The following is a 23,517-nucleotide window of genomic DNA, read 5'->3' as shown; positions in this document are numbered from 1 at the left end:
CTGGAAACTGTTTAATTTTATACGTACAAGTTAAAACGGAAACGAACGCTTGCATTTTGGAGCTAAAGCTTGAACCGACTTTCCTTAATAGGTATGCAGTATTTATTAAACGAAAAAAAGAAAACAAGCGCACAAAGGAGACGTTTCTAGAGAAACGTTATAAACTTTCGAGAACCGTTCTAAATCCTGAATTTGGTCCCGGTTGTTTTATATTTATTACCTTCAAATCTGTTATCTTATTTCCAAAGAGAATATAAAGAAAGAACGAATCAAAATGTAAGTTGGGGAAAAGAGACAGGAAAAATGAAAGAGTTTAAGAGCGTAAGTGAATGAGGCGAGTGTAGAAGGAACAATTTTAATTCTTTAAGGAATTCCCTTTTTTTCCTACGACTGCATCGGTGGTACTTAAATAACTTTATCGCAGCTTACTACGAGGAGCTTAACCTCTAGGGTGTATTAAGACCTCGGCCTACGTTACATATACAGAACCGCACTGGAGAATTTTTACATTTATCCTAATATCATTACGGATGGAATGTAATATAAATTTTAAATGTATTTCTTTCTGCCAAATAGAATCGTTTTGTGCGTTTTCGGAGTTTACTTTAGCGCCCTCTAAATAATAAAAATTGCGAAACAATATTCCAGAAATAAATTTGCTGTTTAGCGAGTTCGTTTGCATATCGTATGCATTATACAAATTCTCCGAAGGACCATAACAGAAAAACGTAATTGTAACAATTCTTCATCATTCTGAAATATAAAGAAGCTCTGAATTGGGAATTTAGACGATTTACTATTATACCAGTTGTCTTCTACGATAGCCTGAATATTTGATTATTCCGAAAAAGCTCCGATTAATCACATAATGGATTGCTGGCCTGTATGGAAAAACTATATTTTATCATTACAGGAATTCATACTGTACACCAGTTTGTGAATTCATGCTAACACGCTACTAGTGTTCGTACGCAGCATAATAATATACTTTTCACGACGCACGAGGTATAGGGGGTTATTAATAAACCGTATTACAGTGAAAACTCTGTAATGGAGCAGAATATACAAACATTTCTTTGTAAAAATGGTCGCGTGTAGTTATTATTCCAAAATAAAACTGTACAGTGACCAAATTGATTGTGCCGCAAGGAAATAAATATTACAATGGAAAAATTTTAATTAAATTTCCACGCCAGGAAAGTACTCACTACAGCTTACAAAAAAACTACATACATTTCGAGAAGATAATTTTCCGATATGGTTAATTAATTTTTCCCCCCTAAAGTTTGCATATATTTCAAACTAAAGTGAGGCGCTTCGTTTCTATAGGAAAATTAGCAGTTCGAGATTTGTAGATATTTATAATCAATACAATCGCGTCAGCAATTAGAAGAGCATACAAAAGTAAATGAATCCGCAAACTTGCACTTGACGGTTCATTAGTTTCGAGTATATTAGCCGTCTCATTAGTTTTCACGAAATGCAAACCGTTTGAGAAACCATTACATCTCATACAAAGGCGCAATCAAATTTCCCGACGGTTTGCAGTCGTTTGAACTCTGCATTTCGAGTTCAACTAAAAATCTCCTCCTCCTTTGCCGAAATGCTCTTGCCCACTTCATTCTCAATTGCAGGAAAAATATTTTACTTTACTACGTACCTGTCTTACAAACCACATTCAGTTGGAAATCCAGAACGCTTTTCCCCAACTTCGGATTGATTTAAAAGCTAGTATGAATGGAGCAATCTACAGAAATAAAAACTTTCAAGCAAAGAATATCTAAACATAAAACTCATATTCGGGATTTATTACATGTAGAGTCTTAATTCATTTTTCATATTCACGAATTTTGGCCCATTTTTTCTCTAAATTAATATTAATCCAGTTGAGATGTATATCACTTTCTCTTAACCCAACATCAGCGGCAGTGTATGAAAATTAATAATGCATTATTTTCAACTCTTGTTCTAAAAAGAGACGGTCGTATAAAAGCGCAATATTTCTCGTTATATTGTAGAGAGAGGTAGCCTAAATAAGCCATTTCTAAGCACATAGCACATACAGTAGACTTATTAGAGTCTGACTTCAATATCGCTGTTTTGTTGTGGGCTATAAAATATCTTTTATTCAACAGTTCTGGCGCATATTACATGATTAGTTTTTGCACTTTTGGACGATGCTGTTGGAAAATGTGCACAAGAAATCGACTAAATGCAACTCGTTCATTCAACGCGCTAAGTCGAATGGAAAATAGAGAACTAACATTTAGCTTTTCTTTAGAAAAAGAACGCTTTTTCGACAAACGTATAGCATTGTATTGTACGTCCACGAAGTGTTCCATGAATTTATATAAAAATTCAGCTCACTTTATCAAAACGATGCATTTAGAAGTCGTTACGATATCTTCTTGTGCCACTAATGTATCGGGAGTCTACCACGATTTGAATATAAACATGGTTCCAACAAGTCAATCCAATTTTAAATAGGCACTATACAGTCAAAAATGTGTGTTTGTCCGGGATTATTTTAACGAGGATAACTTTTGTTTTAAGATGCGAAGCAGATCGCATATTTCACTAAACCGTATACCACCCCCACCTATAGGAAATCAAATGAATTCTAGCCTTCTAGGCTCTGTCGTAATGTCTAAAGCTAAACGTGATTACTTTGAAATTTCATTAACATTAAAGTTATCTTGAAATATTCGGCCATACTAGTATTTCAAAAACAATAATCCAAAAAAGGACATTTTAATATCCGCCCCAAAGCCCTAACTCAAAGTCCTCTTATGTCAATTCCGCACTGATTTTATATATGTCCAAATTGCTTATCCGATAATGATTCATATAGAGTGTACAATTAAAAGTGTTAAACAGGCTTACTTGCATGTTCCTTTGCTTCTTTTTTGACATTTGGTTACAAGATCCCACATAAGGTCAACCTTCGCTCATCTGTTTACCCAGTGAAATATATTTTTTTTAGCAAACACATTGCAAATGGCTTGCCTAAAAAAATTAAGTCAAGACCACCCTATTAAAATTAATGTAATTAATATCTCTGTCTGCTTCTATCACATGGAGAGAGCCAGGGTTTCTAGTCTATAACCTTTGATTGAGAAGTCTAATCGAAAAAGTACGAATTGTTTTGGATTCTACGCCCCAAAATTAATAAGAAAAAGTGTTTTCCCGAGAAATTTTGGTGTAGTCGATTTTTGGTAAAAAAGGAAGGTTATATATACACTGCCTTTTTTTGAGGCCCGAAAAAAAAATTGTCTCAGATCGACGCGGAAAAAAATTTTCTTATAGAATTCTGTAGAATCCATAATTTCAAACAGTTCCAAGATTGGGCTACTAGTTCAAAAGTTACAGCCCTTTGAATTTTCTTTCGAAATTGGTTTTCTAGTCTATAACTTTTGATTGCGAGGTCTAATCCAAAAAGTATGAATTGTTTGGATTCCACGCCCCAAAATTAATAAGAAAACGTGTTTTCCTGAGAAATTTTGGTGTAGTCGATTTTTGGTAAAAAAGAAAGGTTGTACACTGCCTTTTTTTGAGGCCCGAAAAAAAAATTGTCTCAGATCGGCCCGGAAAAAAAATTATTTTATAGAATGGGGCCTGTAGAATCCACAATTTCAAACAGTTCCAAGATTGGGCTACTAGTTCAAAAGTTACAGCGACTACCGTACTGTTTAGGGAATGCAAACCAGCGGTAAAATTTCGATCCTGTTATTTGCAGTAAATGTAAGTAAAGGGTGTCCCAAAATTAACGCAAGATTTGAATTTGCCGCCATTTGTGCGGTGAAGTGTTGGCAACCCTGAAAAAAAAGCAATTTGACAGCTAACAGTATAGGGTTATTAAAAATGGAGCGTTACACGATAGAACAACGTGTCTTCATTATTAAAGAATATTTCAAAAATAGTGAAAGCTTGGCGGCTGCAGTTCGAAAATTTCATACAAAATATGGTCGGAATAGTGTTTTAACTTCGTCAACTGTGAAGAGATTAATTGAAAAATTCATGGAGACTGGATCCGTTGGAGACGCCAAACACACTATTTTTGAAATATTCTTTAATAATGAAGACACGTTGTTCTGTGTAACGCTCCATTTTTAATAACCTATACTGTTAGCTGTCAAATTGCTTTTTTTTCAGGGTTGCCAACACTTCACCGCACAAATGGCGGCAAATTCAAATCTTGCGTTAATTTTGGGACACCCGTTATTTGCAGTAAATCCCGCGTGATCCCGGTATTTGCGGGATCCCGCAAAATTTTAAATGTATTGGGAAATATGCAATTATGGGCGATTAACAGAATATTCTCGAACAAAACATATCGTATTTCCCGGAAAGGATGCGTCACATCCGCTTTCTTATATTCTAGAATATTCACTACAATTAATACAGCAATACTGTACTAGTAAAGTCTTTATAAACAATCGACGAGTATACAGGGTGTCTTAAATTGAGTAGGATAACACATGGTTATGTATGTTATTGTTATATGCCACGTATTCTTTTCTGAGGCTTTGTTTCTTAAATCCTTTTGGAATTCGGTAGAGCCATAAAGTCTGAAGTTTGTACCTATCGCATTTCATCTTTATAATTGGTACATTTGCAGACTCATCATGCAATATTAATATCATGAAACTTGCAACATGTTTGGCATATTTGGAAAAGACTGCGGAATGATTTATCGGCCTAACTCTAATCTTATTCATAAGGCGAGATTTAAACCAACAAATCAACAATTAAAGAATTAGATATTCTTCATTTTGTAGTAATTTATGAGTAAGTGGAAATCATTCCGGGAGTTTTTTTACGGCACTCACGCTAGAGAACCGTACTTCGTTGTTTCAGAAAAGCAAAATTTGCAAAGAGACCGCCGTTGCAACAGTTTTGAGGTTCCGTTTGTTTTAAAAAAGGGAAAGTTGAAATTTCACGTTGCCATAGAAGCGACCAATTTGAAAATGAATTTGAAAAGTTAAAATGCTTTAGCCGAAAATTGGAATTTAGGTTAGTTACGGGAGCAAGTGCGCCAAATATAATCATTTCCGTGATTGTGTCAAAATATTGTCTGTGTCTTAAGGGTGTGTAAGTGTCTAGTAAACATAAAAGCCGCATCGCGTTTTCGTTAAACCAAACACATAGTATTTTAAATCCGAATTTCTGGAAGGGCGAACGAAATAAGGAACTTAATCGTGTAACGAGAGCATTTATTTGAGTTTTTTTCGTCGAATTACGCAGAAGTCTAAGTTATAAAAGAGTCAAGGTTTTGAAAACATTTCTCCAAACAAACAGTACCTACTCATTCGTCGATTGAAATAATTATTCTAAATCGTGTTTGTCGCCTCGTTGTCTGGCTATATGGTTTGGAATTACATGCTGGAAATTATTCGCATTCTGTTACTTCTGCAACTCATTAAATTTAATAAAGCTCGATAAAAATAAGCTGAACCAATGAAAATTAGTAAAATACCGCTGCCATAACTATTCCACCACTTGAGTAGGTATTAAAAAATTACTGAGTATTTACAGAGGGGATTATTTTGCAGAAAATTTATTAATTCGCGTTTTGGCAATCGAACTAAAAAGAGGTTAAGGCATTAGACGAGTAGCAGCTGGTACAGAATGCGGTCCATATATTAATTAGAGTTTTGTTAGTAGATCTTGTCAAAAGACCATTCATAGCGGCCAAGTGGTAAAGTTAAAAAATTGTGAAAAATTCGCGTTTGTCATTCAAGTTGTAAAAATAACGGTGCATATAAGTCCTTGGAAAATCAAAATCAAAAAGGTGTCACCATCGACTTGGTTTAAAAAAGCGTTCCGTTCATTATTAAGTTGGATCGGGAGTATAAGCTTCGGAATCGCAAGTTAGTTAATGAGTGCCAGTTCACCAAAATTGAGTTTGTTGTGTACTTAACTGTATGTGAGTGCGAAAAACTGGCACCCGTGCAGCATGCATTCAATAAAAAGGCATCGTTCGCAATTATAAACAAGCGTTTTGACAAGCAAACTATGCAGCTTAATAAAGTAAACAAAGCTGAAATTAACTCATTTGTCGCATGGAATTACAACAAAGAAAACTGTCGGTAAAATAAAGTAAAATCAAATTTATAGTTACTGCAGCTAATACCTAAAAAATGTGTAGAATTTAAATTGTTTTTAGTTGGATTCGTTTAATATTGCCAATTACAAGAAAAAGGATTTTCATTGATGCAATTTAGAAATTGCAAAATTTGACATATTATTAAACGACGGCAATTTGTGTAGTTTTTTTCTAAGCAATTTTTATGGAAAATTCCAGTTTCCAGTAAAGTTGTTAGTATGAATGGGTCAGTAGTTCCTAATTTGAAATAGACGTTTCTAATAGTGAAATTTAAGGTTAGTTTTAATATTTTTCCAGTATTATAAAAAATCTAACGGTAAATAGGAGAGGGTCGTCAAGTTAAACCAAATTGATAAGAAATTAGGGTTAAAGAAAATTAATCGCGATAATATAAAAAAAAATGGGAGTAAATCCAGGGATCACAAAACCATGGACGCCAAATTACCTAATAAAAAAAATGGATTGTGGATTGAGGTTTGTTTTATTTTATACTTACCTGAAACCGCCAAGAAAATCTAAATTTCAGGGCTATTTTGACATTAGAAGGTTGATCTTTATCTGATTAGTACTGTAATATTTTTGCCTGACTCCCATTACAGCCCTAGTACATGCAAAATAACAATTAGATCGTTCATTGAATAAGTTATTCAATCAACGATTGGATAATTGTAATGCAGACTATGTGGATATTTTTAAATATTAATATACCTACGCAAAGGATAATGGTTTTTTAATTACTAACAATTAATGGAATATGTGTGGAAGTAATTATTCCTTTAGTTTTGCGCCAGTCATTAAAAGGTTTGTACGCCTTTTCGTACCTCTTTCTTGACTTTGTGGGGAGCGAATATTGCACTACGGCGGCGCAGCTTCGGCTACATTATAACAACGTCTCGCGTAGGTACTCTTCTTCACTGATACCTGCTTTTTTACCTACTTATAAAGACTGTATAGTTGAAAAGTACAAAGCATAAACTACAAACTGCATTAAAAATGACACTGATTGTTTGAATTATTTTGAAATCTCTATGGAAACAATTAAATAAAGTGATTTTAGCATGCGTGATTAGGTATCAAAGTTTTACACATATGAATAATTTAATTTGGAAAAGTTATCTACATGTTGCGGTTTCAGGTAAAATTTTATACATAATATGTCATGAAAGTGAGTCCACCTGACTTGGAGGCATTAAAGAGATATTCGAACGCGCGTACTTTTCAATAAGCCTCCGCGTCATGTAAACAATCACTTTCATGACTTATTATGTAAATAACTATTATGCGTTAAGATTAGACCTGGGTAACGTGTACTTCCTGACGGTAAATACTCCTTGTATTATTACTTATATTTATCAATTTATTTGTGTCAATATCACATTGGAATCGTTGTTATCTATAACCAGGAAAGCAATAAGCAAATTTAGAAAAATATGTTTCCACTGAAAAGGGGTAGGTTTTTGCACTAAGAGTAAACACGTTACATAAAATCATTTCATCTAATGCTAGCCGGAAATTAATTAATCATTTTCAATTAGAAATAAATTCAGGTCGTAAGTAGGAAGTCTAGATGGAAAAAACCTTCAGCCCCTTTTAATATGTAAAGTCTATTAGAATGTAATACGGTTGTGCGGTTTTTTACCTCGATCGTTTAAATTTTTCTACGTTTGAGATGCTTTGTTTTCCGAATACGAAATTATATATTCAATAAGCAATATTTTAGAAACAAAAATTGTAGAGCTTGCGCCCCTCGTGGTAAGGAATCAAAAATTATAGCGTAGACAATATCGTAAAAGATGTACCTCTTCAACATTGGGGTTATTAACTATACTTATGCGCAGTATTTCATTTTATTTCCTGTTCCCTGTGTGTAATATAGTAAATTCAATTTGCCATTATTCTTGAAATATAAGATCACAGAATAAACTTTCTTCATCTATGAAAAGTCTAAATTGGTGCATAAGTAACCGCATGTTGAAATTTATTAGTCAATCTCATTTCGTTCATCGACGTTAGGTATATTCAAAACACACGCCAAGTAAATGCAACAAACACTACTTTCTTTTAAAATTGTTAAGCCTTATTAGGCACATTAGGTAGCCCAAATTTAATTTTTGGCCAATTCTGTTCAGAAAACATTAATTCCTAAAACGATTCGTAGGTATGTTTAATGACCAGTTTCGAACATTTCAAACTTCGACTGATATGCAAAATTTGGCAACTCGAAAACGTCGAGAGGTGATAATCTGTTAGAAATTGTGGTGCTGCATCAAATTTTACTGTTTGTGTTATTGATTAAAACTAAAGTATACGTTCCGCTTTAAACAAGCATCCCTTATTACCTAAAGTACTTCAAATGCTTTAACTATCTCATCATCAACGCCTTTATCCTACTACAACACTTTCAACGACGCTACTATCACGTTTGTGAAGCTCTTAATCGTTAGTATCTCAATTTCTAATTAATAATTGAGTGTTTTTAATGGCCGAGATTTACTAACCAAGACCTCACAGCCAACTTCATCTCAATTTAATTAATCGGCATTAAATTGATGGGGATTAAAAATTTTAATTGGAGATTATTTAATTGAGGCCGATTCCACGTCGCATTGGAAACTAATTAATTTGTATTACACCGCGCACTTTCCTCACACAAATCATGAATGCTAGTAAATAAAGTGGCTAGTTAGTAATAAAACATCCCGTAAACATCTTTTTATACAAAACACGCGTTGTACCGCTAATTAAAACAAAAAATTCGGCGAGTTGTGTATAAAAAACAGGAAAAAAAAACGTGGAACGCTCCCGCTAGTATACTACAAATTTATGCAAATTTATAAGCTTATGTAATAATTTGATTAAACGACACAAAAAATGTATCGCTTAAATTGTTTTTCTGTCGCGCGAAACTCAGAAAATAACGTTCTATTGACCTCAACTTCTGTTTACATCTGTCAGGAAAATTAATGAACACCCTACCGAAACTTTCTCAAATTGATAAAATTACTTTTCCCGTCCGTTTCATGCCTGCATTGTAAAACTAACACTTTTTTGTATCCGGCTTTCTGTTTTAATTAAATTGTCGATTCCCAAAACTTCCTGCCGATTGCGATTAATTACGCGATGTGATCCTTTTTAAAGTCTCACCGCTATAAGCGATTCAGTTTGAAATGAAATTGGGATAATTCGTACCTAATGCGCGCATCGGATTTAAATTCCAGAAAGCTAATTAAAATGACGCTTTTCACCTTAAGAAGAATCCGTAATGTTGTCTAAGAGAAACGTATGTGTAGGTAGATATAACCCACCAATTTGAATACCCACACATCCAGCTTGCTGAATAAAGTCGGGGTGCAATCGCGGTTACGATCAAGGAAAAGGATTAATTATAATTAAAGTTCATTAAATTCTCCGCGAGGATTCTTATCTTCTCAACTTCTCTTTACCGCGATATTAAGTTTTAACTTCTAAAGTAAATTCAAGGAGACATTTTTGATTAAAGTGTAGTTAATGTAATTGCATCTATTGGTTAAAAAACAAAGCAACGCTTCTATTTTCGTCTTAAAAGCGCCCTGTGGGAAATCTGGAAATAAGTTGATTACCACTACAAGAAACTAAATTTATCTTTCATCTTACTCTTTCTAACCGACAGAAACGTTTTACTCACCTTTTACAATGAGTAGAGTTAAGTGAAATAGGAGACAATTAAGGCTGCAATTGCTGACAAACATCATTTAACTTTGAAATAATTAGATTTTCAGATCAAAATTTCGAGCGTATTTAAACAGCAAGAAACATCTTCGAATTCAGTTATGGTCTGTTTTCGCGCTCACATGCCGAAGTTTTATTTCAAAAAAGGCCCATGGAGGAAGTTCAGAGAGGAAACGGAATGAATATCGCTCTTACATATCAAGATAACAAACGTCAACCTCGCCAACGCAAGAGGTACGCGGAACTAAAGTAGAAGTTCGCAGCGGAATCACGGTATCCCATCAGGACCACTTCCCGCATGCTCTCTCAATTTTTCGCCTCTTTCAGAGTCATCTTACATTTTCATCCTCTTTTGTTGAAAATTTCGAGTAACTGAATTGATATGCAAATGCGCGTTTAGATAATCGATTGGAATACTTGCATTGTGCGCCCTTAAAAATTGCCGAAGCTGATGGCCTCTAATTTTGCATGGAGATATTTCTCAATTAGAGCTCTAAGTGTTAACTCTAAAAATCCATCAATCACTACAAGTAGCGGCAGAACGAAACAAAAGCTGCCGTTTCTAGGTGAATACTTTCGTTTTACACAATGTAATTACCACCATTGCGCTGAAATCGCCTTCTTCTACTATTATCTGAGTGACAGAATACTGGACCATTATAATAAGTGAACTAACATTTTGTTTAGAAATCTAACGAAACAGTGTGACCCGCAGGCGACACGCAATATTTTATTCGTTCACCCTCTTCCCAGTGGGTCCCTTTGGGTTGACGTAGACAACCAATAAACGCACGATATTTATGATAAATACTCATCATACAAGTATAAACCAATCGCCAAACTGATAAATTGCCTGTCTCCTGCATCGCTCCTCTATTTATACTCGGATGAGATTAAAAGCTGACTTTTATACCCGAGACTATTAATAGCAAGGACGATTCATACCCAGGACTCTTGATGTTCAAGACTCTTCATACCTAGGACGACTCATACTGGGCCATCCATAATCGGATCAACCACGTTTGTTAGAGTGATAGTTAGTGAGGTCAGAAATCTTGCATCAGGAGAATATAACGTGCGAGGAAATTGAAGGGTAGGATAAAATATTTAGTTGGTTTTAGTTAGGTTAGACCAAATTAGTTTGTAAAAATTTTAAATCCCTAAACTAATTAGACTATCACTCTAACCTAACCTCACTGATATTTTATCCTAACCTTCAATCTCCTCGCACATTATATTCTCCTGATACAAGATTTCTCACCTAACCTAACTAGTATACTCTAACCTAACCCCACTAAAACCAAACCCTGAATCACCTTGTGCGAGAACAACCAATCCCTTTAGTGGTTGAAGGGGGTGGTTGGCAACCCCCCACAATTGTGGGAGGCTACACACCTAAAGGTAGTGCAGGAAAACACTGCTTTCCTGGGCTCCTCAAAGCTGCCATGTGGGTGAGAACCTGACGACCTGGTACGGTTAAACGACGCTTGCAGGTGCAGAATTCCTGGGCAAAAGAAGGCTGCAGGAAGAATGGGGTCGTAGGAAGTCCTGGATAGATTCACGACGTCCAGAAATGACACCAGAGAATGTACGGAGAGGTACATTACCATCTAACACAATTCTTAACAGGAAACAGGGAGAACGCAAAGTACCTACCTAACAACTAACCACAATTTAAACTGACCAAAATTTAAACAGTTAGTCCCTTAACCATTGTCTACCTATTACTGAAAACAGAATTGGAAAATTCGAAACCGTTCGCGAGTATCGTATACGCAGACGGACGGACAGAAAGTTCAAAAGCATAATCGAGCTGGGTCGCCCGTTAGGTAATAAGTTGACAGAGTTTAATTCTACGTTTGGGCGGCACTTATTCCGTTTTTTGAAACAATAAGAAGACGAAGGCCGATGTAAATTTCTAGTACGCATCCGTCGGAAAGCTGCCAAGTGTATTTTTGGAGAAACTGCGCAACAAGCCGTAGAGATCAGCCCGAAAGATAATAAACTGTTCGACAGCTGAGCATCAACTGGCTTGAAAAAGCGGTTGCTGGACGAAGTGACAGAAAAAACATTGTCACTAATACGGTTTCTCTCATTTTACGATGCGTCACGTACTAGACTCGCGAAACTTCCGTACTGATAACTTGCGTGTTTTTTTAAATTTTATGATTTACAAAACTTCGATTTTGGACCGACAGACGGACGGACCAGGTCTGCCCACCAATTGCCCTCTTGTTTGCTAGCAATTAGCTCTTCTCCCACTACCTACTTAAACAAATCTACGAATGGGATTTCCTAACCCACCAATTATTACTTATTATTACCTAACCTGAGCTACCACCCAAATAAAATTTGCTGTAGCCCTCGACTTACATAATAAAGAGCGCCTAATACGTTTAAGACATTTAAAAATAATAAAATTTAAAAATAAATAAATAAAAACAATATCTAACTTCTAATGGAACCACCCTCCCTAACACTAAGCTACTCTAACGAAATTCACCCCTTAATACGAAAAAAAAAACTAAAAAAAAATCGGTCCAACTACTAAAATCTTAGAAAAACGGGTGCACTTTCATGATAAAAGAAAAAATTAAGAAATAATCGAATTAAATAAAAATCTAGAGAGCTCCCGTTACAAGGTTTAAACCCTGGAGATGTTTTTTCTCCTGGTATGAACAACGAATCTGATTTTATTTGTTCAGATACGTAGGTATTGTTTCTGAAAGAACGGCGAGTGGTCTTTCTGCGTTTAGTAATGTTGCTAGTGATCTTTAGCGCTATTTTTGACCTCAGAAATTCTATAAGTGTACAAATCATCTTAAGGCAATCATTTTTGGGTCATGTCAGTTTAATGGTACCAAATCTACCATTTCCTTGCACATACCACTGTAAAGAGGCAACCAATTATTTTGGGAATGGAGAGTTCAGGTATAGAAATTACCAGGGACCAGAGCTGGGCAGCATTCGATTTTGTAAATACTTTTTTGTAGTCAAATACTTTAAAGTATTCAAATACATTGTAATTAAATACTTTTATGAAAGCAGTATTTGTATTTGTAACTCAAATACTTTCGCAAACATTTAGTATTCGAATACTTAGAACTATTTACAAATGTTTAGGAGAAGTTTCCATTATCACAAACTCAAATATAAAAATCCGATACAACTCAATACCGAACGATCCTGGAGTGAAACTTTTTGACCCGAGAGTCTACGTAACTTAAAAACAATTAGGGGCCTTTCTTATATCCTTAAGACCATGTGTACCAATTTTCAAAGCGATCGCACGTTTCTAAAGAAGTTATCGTGCACACGGACAAACGGACGGACTGAAAAGGATCTATTTCAAAATCGCTAGGATTAATTTCAGAAAGGTGTACACGTTTTCTTAAGGATATAACTGATATAAGAAACGTCTGGAGGGCCTGGTACCTGCTATATCTTGTACTTTTTTTTTGAATTTTTAAAGTATTTGAGTGTCAAGTACTCGAATACTTTTTATAGTATTCGAATACCTTTGATAGTATTAGAATACTTTTATTCACAATCATATATGTAATATGTCAATTGCCAACTATTTTGAAGTTTGAAAGTGAGCAATTGTTTGACATCTTTTGCGAACCCCTTTTGAGGTCGGCAAAGTACTTCCCAACCTGCACGCCAATGCCGACTTGATTTCAGTATTAAGCTCACGCTGGTGTTTTGTGATTGCGATTGATTTTCAAGTAGATTGCTCTTGAGGTAGTCTCCATTCGTACTTCTGCGTTTATTTGGATGACAATTTAAATAAAACGACAACAAACTACTTTTTATTTTGATAATAACTATACACATTTTACTGAACCGCATAAATTCAAGTTTAGCAACTAATTCGCTCAATGTTTTTCATTGTCGTTGGTGGAATTAGAGTAATGAAAATGAAAATTAAATGTTGCCTGATCATCATAGCCTCTAATATTTAAGGACAAACCTTGCTGCAATTTCTGATTAGAAAATTGAAATTCTTGATTTGAAGCGTAAGACACAGTTTTCTTAGGACTTTTAGTGTTTGTTAACATTGTAACTGGATTTGTAGCATTTACAGTTAAAACGTTTTCTTCTGTGTTTTCTGATGCAGTTGATGGATCAATATGGGAGTATGAAGTGCTGTTGCAAGGAATTGGAATCGAATTGTTGGTGGACAACATATCAGCGATTTTCACTTGACCATCTAAAGAGCTGTCAACATAACCTTCAGCCACAGTACTTGATTTCCATCCGCCCAATCTCTTTAGTTGCAGAACATCTCCTCCAGAATTAGCCAACAAGGTTGCGGCTGTTCTGCGAAAACAGTGTCCAGTGAAACCCTTTGGATCTTCCAATTGCAAATAGGTAGCAATTAATTGGGGAAATTTGGCTATTGAGTTATGGCCATAGGGTTGATTGACTACTTTCCCAAGCCGTACTTGAAAGAAAAACCTTTCACTATTCACGTGTTTCCTTAAATTTATATATTGTTTAACAATGTCGATCCAACTAGCATTCATGATTACAAATGCTCGAGATTTGTATGTTTTAGTATCAGGTATGGCAACAACGATCTTATCAGAAATGCTAATATCGGATATTTTCAGCTTAAACAATTCATCGCTTCTACAGGCACCAGAAACGCCAATGATTAATGCAACCTAAAATATTATACGCATAGAAGTAAAAATGCAAGATATTAACCGTCAGTTATGCTTACCTTCTGGGCCAGGAACTCATTTGCAGCATTTTTTAAAAAGTCATCGATATTTTGTTTTGTAAAAACACATGACTTTTTTGGGACATAGCCAACATTTTTCCTTTTCAAGTATGCTATCAATTTAGCGAACTTCGAGATGTCAACTTGATGTTTAATGTTAAGAGTACTTTTCAACATGGAATATGTTGACCATAATGTACTAGGTTTTTTACTTTCCCCAACTTCACTAAAGTAAGCCAATACCACGTTTTCGGAATAAAAATTCTTTGCTCCTTTTTGAGCGCACCAATTCTTGTAACTGACATATGTTTTTTCATATCTGGACTTACTCTTTATCGGCAACAAATTACTTGACAATTTTGCGGCAGCCGCTCTAAGTTCAGGTGGGGTGCTTTCCAAAACACTACAATCACTATCTGATGACATTTTTATTTAAAATAATGCACCGCCTGCACAAAAGGGAACTGAAAATGTCAACAGTTTTTCAATTTTTTATATGCAAAGCCTACCATTAAAATTATGGAAGAAGTGAAGTGTATCCTAATCCAATTAAATATGGAATTTGTTATATTACAAGGTAGATTGTGAATAAAATAGTATACATACACTCGGTGGACGTTTTTCATTCCAGTCTTGCGCCTGTTGTTGACAGTAATGAAACACTTCCCACCTCGGTATGTAATATACTATTGAAAGTATACGAATACCTTTGCAAGTATTCGAATACTTTTGAAAGTATTCGAATACATTCTAAAGTATTTGAATACTTATTTTTGAAAGTATTTGAATACTTTTCAAAGTATCTGTATAGAGTATTTGCTTGTGCTGGACGTAAAAGTATTTAGTATTCAAATACTTTTGATTTGTCTAAAGTATTTACTATTTTAGTATTCAAATACTTTTTGAAAGTAGTCTGTCCAGCTCTGCCAGGGACTATGTCAAGACAGTTGTTTCAAGATTTAGAAGTATACTTCCGTAAATATGAAGTAGCTGCATTGGTTGGGAAACCAAAGTCTGGTGACTTCAAGAAAACTGTGAAGTGCTATAGATGTCGTACATTTGGACATATCAAGTCGAATTGTCCTAAGAAGAAATAACGATTGTAGATTGTGAACGAAGGAAGCAAACGTTTTCTTGTCGTCCTTTTTCAAATGTCAGGTGAAACTATATTTCCAGATTGCAGTTTCTGTATAAATAACCGAAGACCTTCTCATATCCAAATCAATTTTTCAATCGTCAACTTTCCATACTACGTTCAATTCGCATTTGAGCAGACCGCATCCGTAATAAACTACCAAACAAGTCATCGGTAGGTATTGCTAGTGTCGATTTACAAAACGGAAAAACGTATTTCAATAATGGAGAAGGCGCCACAGAGAAAAATAAGACGATGGGGGTTTTATCTACATGAAACTAAAAATGGAATCGCTGTTAATAAAAAGCGATATTAAAAATGAGATCTCATATAAGATAAAATAAAATGCTTTATTGTATTTATTTGCAATATTACTTGTCTGGATGATGTTACTAAAATAAAATATTTGCGTGTCGTTTTATTCGCCCATTTATTCCGTCAATTCAAATTCTTGCTTGACGGAATCTTGTCAGGTTAGAAGCTTTTCCACGCGATCTTATTGGAATCAGATCAAAGTAGTGACAAGCTCTATATATTATGAACACAACAAGAGCACCAACAGAAATCCCTTTAATATTTTAGTGCCAATATCGCAATAAATATCCGTGTCGCAATCGGTACAATCCATTTGTCCCATGAAGTTAACGTAAAAATTAATAGGTAGATAATTGTGCAGTAACGAGGCATGATTTAGGACAATGCACTTCACATGTCGTCGCAATTTTCGCATTGTGAATGGAATTATTCGAGCGAGAAATGGCAGGCATGCATTTTACGAAGGTACCGAGGGAATAATGGCAAAGTAGTTAATGAGTGTTTAACTCTGTTATCTTCTCATGGATGTGGATCATTAAATAATAAAGCAACAAAAGTAACACTAAAATCTACTATCCGCCAGGATCGCTTCCTATAAATCTAAAAAGTATTGGTGTGAACATTCATTGCTATTTTTATGTGCGCGTTGAATGGAATATACGTACGGAAATGCTTTACTGAAAAATAAATTGAGTTTTTTACCATTCACATGTCGAAAGAGCAATCTCAATTACTTTAATTCAGTAACACTAATCTTTGTAATGTGTATATAATAATAATATATATTTATAGCGACCTAGTGGGTCAATTGGTTGTTTTATTGTCCTCGTTATTGTGCCTTTTTTTTTGGTTTTGAGTCTGCCAATTCTAGCTTCCTCAGATCTTGCACTTCCCATTCTATAGTGTCCTGCTCCACATTTTCTTCTACCATCATCCAAGATCTGTCTACGCTGGTCTAACGTTCCATGTTATACCCCTATGTGTAATATTCATATATAATACCATAAGTAGTCGAAGTATTGTCGAATATTTTTGAGGTGCTGTCACGAATGCTAGTTACGCTGATTAATACCACGAGCGCTTGCGCGAGTGGTATTAAAAAGCGTAACTAGCATGAGTGGAGCAGCAGCTCAAAAATAATCTACAAATACTTCGACTACGAATGGTATTCGGAGGACTATTCAATGAATCAAAAGAAAAATTAAGCATAATTACCCACGCGAATGTATTTCCATGACAACAATAAACGTCAAAATAAATTATGGAAGTTGCTTTTCATTTTGCTATTGATTCTATTCGAACTTTTGTGCTCCAAGCTAATTCGTTATGAGTGATTAAATTAAAAGATGTGGTGATAAGTCGGTTGTCGAAATTGATTAACAAACTAAGAAGAATGTTCCGGTTAATACGACAAAATTTCGCGTCATTTCACTGGTGGAAGTTTGACAAATGTCATTGAATATTCGCATTGAATTGTCGCTGAAATACCACACGTGAAATTATCGCTGAAATACCACACGTGCAATTATCACTTATAATTGCACAAGAGGTTTGTATTTTACCGAGTAAATTTGGGTTGTTAAGGTAATGAAAATCTGTTGCCTAGCAATTAGACGAGAAAAACTGTCAACTAATAAAAATGCGACACCGCAGGTGGAGCATTTTTAGGTTGACAGTTTTTCGAGTTCAATTGCTAAAAGGAAACAGATTTGAATTGCAACAACCCAAATTTACTCGGTTTAAATACAAACCTCGAGTGTAATTCGGCAGGACAATTTAACGAACAAGAAATTCACCAAACTAATCAATTATTGACAGACGTCAAACTAGTCATATGGGAAAGGATAATGCGATAATTGGTTCGAAAATGAATAAGTGAAAAAACCACTAGTGCATTTGTCGCTGGAAAAGTTGCAGGTAACTTTTGCCGCTGTCAAAGTGACAATTGCACTGCGGCTTATGCGATTTTTTATACATGAGTTGAATTGTCACTTATAATTGCACAAGAGGTTTGTATTTTACCGAGTAAATTTGGGTTGTTTAGGTAATGAAAATCTGTTGCCTAGCAATTAGACGAGAAAAACTGTCAACTAATAAAAATGCGACACCGCAGGTGGAGCATTTTTAGGTTGACAGTTTTTCGAGTCCAATTGCTAAAAGGAAACAGATTTGAATTGCCACAACCCAAATTTACTCGGTTTAAATACAAACCTCGAGTGTAATTCGGCAGGACAATTTAACGAACAAGAAATTCACCAAACTAATCAATTATTGACAGACGTCAAACTAGTCATATGGGAAAGGATAATGCGATAATTGGTTCGAAAATGAATAAGTGAAAAAACCACTAGTGCATTTGTCGCTGGAAAAGTTGCAGGTAACTTTTGCCGCTGTCAAAGTGACAATTTCACTGCGGCTTATGCGATTTTTTATACATGAGTTGAATTGTCATTTAAATCATAACACAAAACTAACCATTTACAGGCACCTAAGTGTCAATTAATTCAAAATCCGCGGCCGTAACTGCGATTTTCATAGAAACAGACGCAAAATGATACTTCAGAACTTACTCAAACTTCGACTTAAACGACACTGACTTCGTAGTAATTACAATTATAGCATTGGCCCTTTGATGGTGGAGAAACTCCCTTTAACTGATAACTTGAAGACCTTTTCTTAAGCGACAAACGCTCGATAACCACTACACTCCGATTTAACTTTTGCGAAAGCGGGAAAATACGCTTTCAGTTAAACCGATTTATGGTATTAGATAAATCTCATATTACACTACAACTGATTTTTTCACAATTAATCAAGACTGATTGTTGCTTCAAAAAGTTTCGACAATGACAAACCTGACTGTTTTGCCGTACTACATTTCAACGATCAAAAAACTAGATTCACGTCTGCCAACAAAAAAAACACCACCAAACAAACGCTTGAACTACAAAAGGCGTTATTTAACGACCGGCCGGTTCACTTATTTAAAACCTTTTCCCCTGCCTCCCTTCCGTTCCTCCTTCCTTAACAATATAATGCGCCTTCGACAGAATTAACATCTGCCTACTGGGCGATAACATGCACTCCTATTGAAATTTAATTAGCGTATACGCAGCGATCACAGTTCCTGTCTACGACCGGAGAAAAACATGAGATATACTTTTATTTTTTTATTATACCTGAATCACAATCTCCGTTTTAAACACTCAAATGCGTGCGAAAAAGGGCCTTTATAGCACACGTGCTCTAAGTAACGATACTTCAAGTATGACTTTTGAAACTGTCATCTGAATAAAATAAAAAATCCTCTTAGGTCGCTTTCTGTAAATGCAGAACATTTCTTTGGCTTTTGTACCTATCCTTTGGTTGAAGCTTTCACAAACGCGCGTAATTTACGGTATGCTTCCAAATTTGTTCCACTTTTTAATCGCAGCATTGCTTTAAAGTTTTGAATGAATGCACCAAAATATAGAAGATTTAAATACCTTTGACATTTCCTTCTAATATGCCAGCATTATGGATGCATTTAAGACTGTAATGGTAATCGTAAGTAACTTCCTATTCATCCATGGAAACAACTTTTCATATTCTTTATAATAGGCTTTACTGGAGTTGGATTTTACACCTACCAACGTTTGTTTTGTATAGATTTTACAACAATCGATTTAATGGACGGTGTATTATCTTTTTCAACGGAAATCGTTTAATTCACAAAGACGATGATTTTTATAAGCAAACGTCAAGTGACATTTCCATGGCAATCGTGGAATTTCGAACACCCAGCCCACTTAATTAAACATGTATTCGAGTATAACGTCAATATGATTTCATTGTATTTCCTATTTTTAAATTATACTGCAGGTATAATAAAAAATACTATAAGATATACGTGTATAATTGATCTTTAAAGCACTTGCAACGTTAAAGGCACTCCGCTTTGCGTCGTGCCCTTAAACTCGTTGCGCGTGCTTTAAAGACTTGATTATACACTTGTATCTTAATATACTATTTACTACACAAATAATTTCCAGATGTTTAAATCTAATTTTATAGCACGCACTTTCTTTACAATGAATTAAACAAAACAAGGCAATTATTTAAACAAATAATTCTGATACAATACAAAATCGACTTCGCAATCAAATAACATGATCGGAATTGCTCTTAATCCCAATGTATTACCACATTTAACGTTAATAAAAATTGAAACAATACATAACAGGAAAAATTATAAAACCCTTTTATTCAACCGTAGATTGGCAAATTATTCTAATTATTTGAAAGATATATTACAGGGCGCTTGGAAATACCCGGGTGAGCGAATGTGGAACAATATACGTAAAAGTATTAAACTAATTTTAATAAATTCAAAATTGCTAACAACTTTTTTATTAAATAATTTGCGAAAAATAATTTTTTGTCAATAAAGGACATTCAATTCGCTTTTACTCATAATATTACCCACCAACATTTTATATTCACACCTACAATTCTACCGAAATTATACAAGGGTAAGCCTCGTTGGGTTTACACGCGATACACACAATTTGCTTTGATTAAACGTTATACATCGAGATGTATACAAATATGAAAGTTGTATGATTTTATTCTATAAACACAAAGTAATCAAACGACAAAAACCAAGAGAATTGTTTATAAATTTGGCAAAAAAGTACCGATGGAACGACCATTTGTTCTTATTTCCCGATACTTAATTATTAAAGTAAATCCTAAACAATGGAATCCGGTTTATCTCCATTGAGTAAAGTAGTTGACAACTATTATCGTATAACGGCCGTAAGAAGAATAAAATGAAGTAGAGGTGAGGAAATTGGAAATAGGCAAACACAAAATACAACAAATTACTCAATGCTGGAATCTAAACTGTGACCAAAGAATCAATGCCATAATGAATTTGGAAAGAAATCGATGAAATTTTATGGTACCTAACTGAATTTACATTAGCGTTTAAAAGGAACATTTGAGTTAAGCCTGTACAGACGACACCAAAATAACAACCGCTTTTAAATGTATGTAGAATTTTTGTTTTTCTCGTAAAAGAGAAAATTGTAAGATGGGCATGAAATTGTATTTTGAAATTACTTCCTATTCAACTGCAAGGGTAAACGAGTTTTTAGAGAGACAAAGCGGCTTCGGTAGTGTCAAATTATTTCAATATTACAGCAGGGTGCTAATTGTACTTAATCGACCATGTGGCACGCCTTGGCACATGTGAAGGGTACGTATGAATAAATGCTTATTGCCTGGGTAACATAAAAGTTCCATTGTTTTATCTGTATGTGGAGTGTGGATTTCTCGCTATAAGTAGTTCACGACAACCACTCAGCAAAAGTAAAAAAAAGGTCAATATTCCGAAATTTATACGCGTTTAATGTTTGCATTACTTCTTATATTGCGCGTCTCTGTAATGAAAAGGGAATACTTATACACGTAAAATAATCCCCGAGCTCTTACAAGCTTCCGAGATAAAAATGTGAGCAAAAAAATCAACGTGAGGTTAACGGGAGAACGTTTGATACAGTTTGTAAAGGACAAGCGCACTAAATTGTCTTTAACAACCTTTTGAAAAATTTGCATACTGCTGTGCTCTTGCGATGCATCGGGAATGAGCTTTGTTCTAGAAAATGTGTGGGCAAACTTTTTCTGCTTATTGTGGTATACTAAATTCTGTACTTGCTACATCCACCTCCAACCAGTCTATAGACCGTCCTAATTTTGACGCAGATCGTTCTAGAGACATGATACAGCTGTGCTTCCAAAAGTCCTCATTATCCAAAGGAAATGAGACGCCCATTGCTCAATCCTTTATCAAAAGAGAAGTGCACGAGTCTACTGTAATTATGGATCTGGAAACAAATGCGGCGCTTGAGACAGGATTAGTATATTAAGTATTCGGAAGGACGTCCCATCTCAGTCAGAATTAATATTACCTGCCAATCTACGCAATAAAGATGAACAATTTTTATCTACAAAACCAAAGTGACTGTGCACAATTTCTTTATACGCTTCACCGTAATTTGGTTAAATTTTACCATTTGAGCCCATTGAGTATAGCAGTTATTTTCGGAAAACCATTTTTTTTTGCAAAGGAACGATGCTTCTCTGTTAACGGACGATGTGTAAGACGTTTTTCGTTTTAAAATCAAAGGTGGTCACTTCTGATTTTTTCTATAAATAGAAAATCAATAAATACCCACTGATAAAGAATTTTGAATTTCTTGCTTATGACGAGCAGCAAATGCAAAACAACTCTTGCGGAGTGTTCCAAAGGCAGCAACCGCAAAAGACAAAAGGTTGTCAATTTAGAGGTATCTCCCCACGTACATGCCAGATAGGGTCTTAGTGTCGTTTTCAGTAATGAGAAGGAAATCTTCTTAGTACTTGGATTAAAAATGGTCAATGTAGGCCTTTCAATAACCAAAGAACCATTGGCGGATGTATATCTATCCAAACAAGTACCTATAGCATAAGAGGATACATTTAAACATGTAATGGGATCACGTTCAAGGGTAGACTTTTATTTTTTTAATTTTCGCAATGTGTTCTAACGTCGTGATTATAGGTCATCGGCGCCAAAATGCATATTTTTCCTGTTGGAGTGTAGTTACCACAGCTTATTTTTATATAGAGCAGCGGTAGAACAGGGGAGATTTTATGTGGGGGGGCGCTTCAAAATATTTGGGCGAGCCACTGCGATCTTATTTGAAAAATTAACATAACGGTGTACAAAACTAATTTAGTTAATTTCCGTTTAACCTAAAAGGCAAACATTCAAAATTGATTTTCAATAAGTGTTTACATAGTGTTAAGAGTGTTTAGTACCACTGGTTTTGTAATTTTTTTGTCTATTAAGTGACGTAAAAATCCAATGGACGTCCATAAAAAATAAGATGGTTGATGTGATTAATTCGAAATTCACATCACAATTTCAATTCTTCTGAATAACTTTAGCGTATTTTCTATGCATTGATCAGTACTTTCCAAAAGAATGGTTAAAATTTCAAAAAAATATCTCCGAAAAATTAAAGAAAGAATACAAATTTTACCATTTCCTTAAGGGTGGCTCCCAAACAAAACGTTGGACCGTCGGTTTATTTGGAAAAAGTGTTTGTTTTGATCCCCTCTACCATCCATTTTTTTTACATACTTGTATGTAACACCCTGTATATTGCTATGTAAACAATGTCAATGTGGACGTTGATCAGTCCAGACGACTGAATTAATGACGGATTATTTTTGTTAGTAAAATTTTCTCCTCGAATTATTTAATTATTCTGGTGGAGTCATTTAAACACAAAATGATTATTGCGTTTCTAGTTGTATCCAAGTGGTTTGTTTTTCCTTTTAATACATTGATTCGTAGAATAGTTAAATGTAGGTCAATTTATCGTTTATTTTTGTTATCAATTTTGTTTTGCTAAATCATTTGTGTCCCTCTGTTTAAATTATTGGGCACTTTCATTACTTTTGTTAAAAGGTTAATTTAATTTATTGGCGATAAGA

At 34.8% G+C, this 23,517-nt stretch overlaps 1 protein-coding gene across 4 annotated transcripts in view; it reads right to left on the bottom strand.

Moving 5' to 3' along the window:
* The window catches only part of LOC116172205 (cell adhesion molecule 2-like), a 124,136-nt gene that overhangs the window by 53,524 nt on the left and 47,095 nt on the right, over positions 1-23,517 (bottom strand). Inside the window, exon 1 of one of the 4 annotated variants that reach the window (XM_031489365.1) lies at positions 9,771-10,040. The exons of the other annotated variants lie outside the window; for them this stretch is intronic. Coding sequence (XP_031345225.1) covers positions 9,771-9,837 — 67 coding nt within the window. The 5' untranslated portion in view covers positions 9,838-10,040. Of the gene's footprint in view, positions 1-9,770; positions 10,041-23,517 lie in introns of those variants that run through there. 4 annotated transcript variants of the gene reach the window in all.

This window comes from Photinus pyralis, unplaced genomic scaffold (assembly GCF_008802855.1).
Source record: "Photinus pyralis isolate 1611_PpyrPB1 unplaced genomic scaffold, Ppyr1.3 Ppyr1.4_LG5, whole genome shotgun sequence".
NCBI classification, from domain to species: Eukaryota; Metazoa; Arthropoda; class Insecta; order Coleoptera; family Lampyridae; genus Photinus; species Photinus pyralis.
Note: the sequence above shows the minus strand (reverse complement) of the source record. Positions and strands in the feature narration are given on the sequence as shown.